We start from the raw sequence: 6,236 nt of genomic DNA, 5'->3' as shown, positions 1-6,236 counted from the left end.
CTGAACAAAAAAAAAAAAAAAAAAAAGACAAAGAAAAACGAGACTTTTTCCGTTGGACAAATGATAACATTAGGTTTGGTTTTAATTTTAACTTCTTTAGGCTTATTTTTAAATTTAGCTTTTAATGGGGATACAATTGTATGTAAAAAATGTCTAGACAACTAGGCATATAAATTATTGAAAATTTGCCATTTGGTGTATTTCTAATGATCCATGTAATATGAGTATGCATACTTTTTCAAATATTAGAGTATGGGAGGAATNCATAAGATTTTGGGTTAAGATTGAGAGCATGTTTAGAAAGTTTTAAAAAAAAATTTTTTGAATTTTTAATTTATGAAAAATAGTAGTATTAAAATTTAGTGTAATTTTTAAAATTAAATTACAGTTTTTTAAAAAACTATTTAAGTGCTTATAAAAAAGTTTAAAAAATGACATTTTTCCTAATAAAAACTTTTTATCATATTTTTTTAAAATAAATATTTTTAAAACTAAAAAATCAAATACAAAATATGTTATTTTATAAACTATTTTTAATATAAGTATTTATTATTTAACCTATTTTTTCAAACAGAATTTAATTAAATTATTTATCTAAATTGAGTCTAAAATTTTAAAATTTAGGATGACTGATAGTAGTAGTTGGCCGATGGCAATGGTTGGCCACAATGACAAAGTGCCAAAAGCGAGAAATAATGTTGTAGTGTTCGAAAAAAAAGGATTAACCACAAAAAATGCTCTTGAATTATTCAAATATTGATAAAAATACACCTGAATCTTATTATCGATAAAAATATTTTTAAATAATTTTAAAATAAGATAAAAATGTCCAATAATAAATATATATTTTTAAAAAATATATTAGAAATTGAATTTTGATACAATTTTTTGCAAGTAAAATTATAAAAATGAGATATTATTATTCTTAAAATTTGGTGACTTTTCGTTAAATATATATATTTTTTGCAATCTTTTTGTTAACAACTAATAATATTTTTAAAAAATCACAAAAAAATATATACTTAATAAAAAATCACCAAATTTTAAGAATAATAATATCTAATTTTTTTAATCATGCTCACAAAAAATCGTATCAAAATTCAATCTTTACTGTATTTTTTGAGAAATACAAAATTAATGTTAGATTTTTTGCATGATTATCTAATATTAAATATGTATTTCTTAAAAAACACATTAAAGAGTGAATTTTGATACAATTTTTTACGAGTATGATTAGAAAAATGAGATATTATTATCCTTAAAATTTGGTGATTTTTTGTTAAGTATATATTATTTTTATAATTTTTTGTTAACAACCAATAATACTTTTAAAAAATAAAAAATATATATATTTAGCAAAAAATTTACCAAATTTTAAAAATAATAATATCTTATTTTTTTAATTACGCTTTTAAAAAATCGTATTAAAATTCAATTTTTAAGCCATTTTTTAAAAATACATTTATTATTGAATATTTTTATCGTGTTTTTAAATTATTTAAAAGTATTTTTATTGATAATAAAATTCAGATGTATTTTTATCGCGGTTTGAATAATTCAAGAGCGTCTTCATGGTTAAAAAAAGAAAAGAGGAAGATGATGAATGTCACTAGAAAAAATTAGTCACCATATTTAATAGTGTATACTTTATACTACTTGAGGGAGCTTTTTTTTCCCTCCTAATAGAATGGATAAAATAGTTCTCGATCTTAAAGTAGAGTATATATTGATTTTGTTCCTTAAAAAATTTCAAATCAAACATTTTAGTCCCCAACTAAAATTAATTATTTGATTGGTTCCTAATAATTAATTTCGTCAGTCATTTAGATCTTTGGTTCTATCAACTCTAATGGAAGACAAAATGGTCCCTGAAAACTCTAACATGGAACAAAATGATCCCTAACAACTCTAACAAGAGACAAAATGATCCCTGACCCCTTTATTCGAAAACGACACTGTTCTTCTTCGATTTTTATCATATCTCGCATAACCCTAACATTTATACTCTCATTCTTCACTTTCACAGTCTTCTTTTCCATCTTTTCCTTCCTCCTCTTTAACTCCAAGATTAAGCCATGTTGTAATTATCACACGTGTCGCACCTACCTCAATATGTCATGGATCACACACTTCCTAAATCTTTGTGACTAGTACATCTACCTCATCTGCACTTCACTCACCAAAAACATCTACTTCCACGTCTTTGATAATATCACCTCCAACCCCAACAACGTCCACGACATCTTCAAGACCAAGTTCCACAACTACTCTAAAGGCACGCCTTTCTCCACTCTCCGGCAAGCAATATAGATTGTTGGACATTAGGACATCATGAAAAAATTCTCCTTCGACATCATATGCAAATTCTCATTTGAAATAGATACCGAGTGCTTCATTCCTTCTTTCTCGGAGTCCAAGTTGGCAGACAGTTTCGACCTCGCATCCAAACTATTACAACGAGCAATGTCGTCGTTGCCGCTCATATGGAAACTGAAGCGATTACTAAATATTGGTTCGAAGAAGAAGCTGAAGGAAGTGATCAAAGTGGTGGACAATGTGGTCATGGAGATGTTAGGGCAGAGGAGGAGGGAGATGGCAACGACGACGACGAGTTTTAACAAATCAGGCTTTCTATCTAGATTCATGGGATCCATCGAAGACGACAACTAATTGAGAGACATAGGCATTAGTTTCCTGAGTATGAATTGGTTGAGAACAAGTTAAGAATCTTTTTTCTTGTAAACATTAAATTTATAGAGTGTGTATTGTGTAGTTTGAAGTTATAGTGTTAGACTATTAGTGTTATATGAGATATGATGAAAATTAAGAGAGAACAGTATCGTTTCCAAACAGATTAGATCAGGGACCATTTTATTCCTTGTTAGAGTTGTTATGGACTATTTTGTCCTCCGTTAGAATTAACGGAATAAAGGACCTAAGTAATTGACGGAGTTAATTGTTAAAGACCAATCAAATAATTAATTTTAGTTAAGGACTAAAATATCAAATCTCAAATTTTTTAAGGAATAAAATGGGTATATACTGCTTAAAGTATTATAACATCACAACACTCACTTATTATACTACGCGTATACACATTAAACATTCTTATCCGGGAAGGTTGAAGGAATTGGATACTAGAAGTAGAGGCAGGTGAAGCCATGGAAACAAGTTTTGTTTTTTTTGTGTTACAATGTGTATCCAAACCCATGTTTGTTTGGGCCGAATATGATGCAAAGAAAGCTTCAAGCTTCAATCTCTATTGTTGTCTTTGATCTGAGATCCATCAGTTATTTACCCAATTTCTCATAGCTCCATTTTCAGACAGGCTTTCCTTTAGCCCAAATCAGGCCCATTTCTTTACCACCAACCTGGAGAGGGAGATACAGAGAGAGTGAGAAGAAAACAGCCTGAAAAATAATCCCCAATTCCACTTTACACAGAAACCCTAACCATAACCAATTCATCCCAACCGTTCCAATCTCTCTCTTACTCCACTTTTCCTTCTACCTCTACTTTCTCAATTTCAATTCTCTAATAAATCCCCCCAAATTCCACACCTTTTCACATAATTCACCAAAAAATTCGATTGGGGTTCGTTTCGTTCCCATTTCATGGACGACATGGAAGACGACGCAAGGTACCCTCCAAAATCCTTCCCTTTGAACCGACAGAACCCTTCCCACCGCCACAAACACCCAATTAGACCACCCCCATTCCACCACCACAACCCTCGCTACGAGGACCAAGAGGATGACGATTACGACGACGAAGAAGAACACGCCGAATTCGAAAACTACGGAAACGATGTCGTTGATAACACCAACAACGAAGACGATGACGACGACTGTGGTAACGGGGTCCAAAACGGGTATTTCAAGAAGAGGAAGGTCGGGGTAGGAGGTTCCCCTGTTCCGACGGGATACGAGTTCGCGCCACGTGTCAAATACTCATACGGCGATGATTGGTCAGAGCATGCCACGTTCGTGCTGCTTGAGGTTTGGGGTGACAAGTTCCTGCAACTTGGGAGGACAAGTTTGAGGTCTGACGATTGGCTTGACGTTGCAGAGAAGGTGTCTGACGAATTGAAAGCTGAGAAGAGCGTTGCACAATGCAAGAGCATGTTGGATAAGCTCAAGAGAAGGTACAAGAAGGAGAAAGGAAAGGTTGAAGAGTTGGGTTTGGGTTCTTGCAAGTGGGCATTCTTCAAGAAGATGGACATGTTGATGGCTTCGTCGACACGGCAGGAGTATGGTCTCGCTTGTGGCGTCGATGGTGGGGAGTATGTGTTCATGAACACAAGGGTGTACCTTAGTAGGTCCAATGGGTTTGATGAGATGAGGGATAGTCCCGGTGAGAGTGAAAGTGATGAGGATGAGGATGGTTTAGATGGTCATGGTGTTGGGGTTGGGGTTGCTTCTGCGGCAAGGAGGAGGAGTGGTGTTGGTGGTGATGGTGAGGATGAGGAGGAGGAGGAGAGTTCGTTTCGTGTGCTGGCAGATTCGATTCAGAAGTTTGGGAAGATATACGAGAAGATTGAGAATAGTAAGAGGCAGCAGATGATGGAGTTGGAGAAGATGAGGCTGGATTTCAATAGAGAGCTAGAGTTGCAGAAGAAGCAGATATTGGAGAGGGCTCAGGCCGAGATCGCAAAGATACAGGATGTCGATGAGGATGAAACCGACACTTCTACCGAGAATCTCAGTGAATGAGGTTGGTTAACTATTTGACTATAATTGCTTGCATTGGAACATGGTATCTTGTATCATTATAGGGACTTAACTAGGATTGGAATAATTCCCTAAGATGTTTAAAGAATTTTTGTTTCTGTTATAAGCACTGTTTGTAGACATTTGTTAGGATTTATTATCATATAAAAACATTATCTTCTGAAGTGATTATTATATATGTACTTTCTATGTTAAAAGAATTATTAGATCACACTGCGAAATGAAATTGACACCACAGTTCCATTCCATATGAGGAAAGCGGCATGTGAACCAAGTAAAGGAATCAATTGCATGCTATCAAACACCTAAGGTGCTGTCATGCAAGTTAGATATGAGACTGTTGCTGTCCCTTTAAAGTTAAGATCAATTTCTTTTTGGAGCGGAGAAAGTAGGAAATAGTCTTTTAAATAGCAAGTATTTACAGGAATATGCAAGGGTAGATCCTGATACTTCGCATGAGAACTAAAATTAGGGTACAACTTAGATTCAATTGAAGAATTAATCATATGTTTGTTGAGTCCTTCAGACTAAAAGGATAATGGAAATGCATCTCATAAAAATGGTTTACCCGAATGGCTGAATGGCAGGTTAGCATGATGAGATAGTTCGATATTCAAAACTTGGGTTCCCAATCAACTTATTGTGTGGTCAATGGCATGGTCTATTTTGTCAGGTATAGACTAGGACTGTGCGACTTTCCTCTTAAGACAAGTTCATTGATTTGGATTTGTGAAATAATCTACTAAGATGAGACTAAGAATGATGTTATAGTGTGCTTATTTTTATTCATCCAGAGAGTTTGCATTTTACAGATTAACGGCACCTTATGCATTAGATGAGTCTTTGTATCTCTTGTTCCTGGAGTCCGGTTCATGAATTTTTGTTGGCGTGAATTCATATCTGATTCTTCAACAATAAATTGAAAATGTTTATCACAGGAATTGGAATCTTGGAAAAGGCAGTGATATCTTAATAGAGCACGGCGCAACAGCTTTGAGGAAAAGATTACCTACAAGCTGAAATGAGCTGCTACCAGTGAGGTGTTTAAACTGTTTGTATACTCTGGCAATGAGGAAATTGTTGCTGGAAATGTAACTCTTGCAAGAATAACCTGCAATAACTTGTGGAGCAATTTAAAATTGCTGCACATTTATTTAACCATTTCTGTCAACATAGGTGCTTTCATCCTAATTTAAGTGATGTAAGTTTAGTATTTATTTGGTTTGACAAAACGTTCTCTATTTTTATTTTCAATGTTTTCTAATTTTAGAATTTTATAAAGAAAAAGTGAAAACAGGGAAAGTAAAAACTCTGTTTTCATTTTATATTTTTACTCCTTTTTCGACCACAAAATCTTGAAACTAGAAAATATTGAAAACGAAACACAAATCAATCAAGCCTTAATATTGTCATGATTATTGTGTGCCAGTGCATATGTAGTCATCTACTGATTTTGTATGTATAACATTATAACTGATTATTTATAGCATTTGTTTATGTCCTTAA

General features: G+C 33.4%; 1 protein-coding gene across 1 annotated transcript; it reads left to right on the top strand.

Annotated features, from left to right (window-relative positions):
• The first annotated feature begins 3,380 nt into the window (after positions 1-3,380).
• On the top strand, positions 3,381-6,236 carry LOC107490252 (trihelix transcription factor ENAP1). Its single transcript, XM_016111009.3, has 2 exons — positions 3,381-4,713; positions 5,669-6,236. Exon 1 carries the CDS (start codon positions 3,615-3,617, stop codon positions 4,710-4,712), a length of 1,098 nt encoding a protein of 365 aa, XP_015966495.1. The 5' UTR covers positions 3,381-3,614; the 3' UTR covers position 4,713; positions 5,669-6,236.

The sequence above is a fragment of the Arachis duranensis genome, chromosome 5, assembly GCF_000817695.3.
Source record: "Arachis duranensis cultivar V14167 chromosome 5, aradu.V14167.gnm2.J7QH, whole genome shotgun sequence".
Lineage (NCBI taxonomy): Eukaryota > Viridiplantae > Streptophyta > Magnoliopsida > Fabales > Fabaceae > Arachis > Arachis duranensis.
The sequence above is the reverse complement of the archived record's forward strand: the minus strand, read 5'-3'. Positions and strand labels throughout refer to the sequence as shown.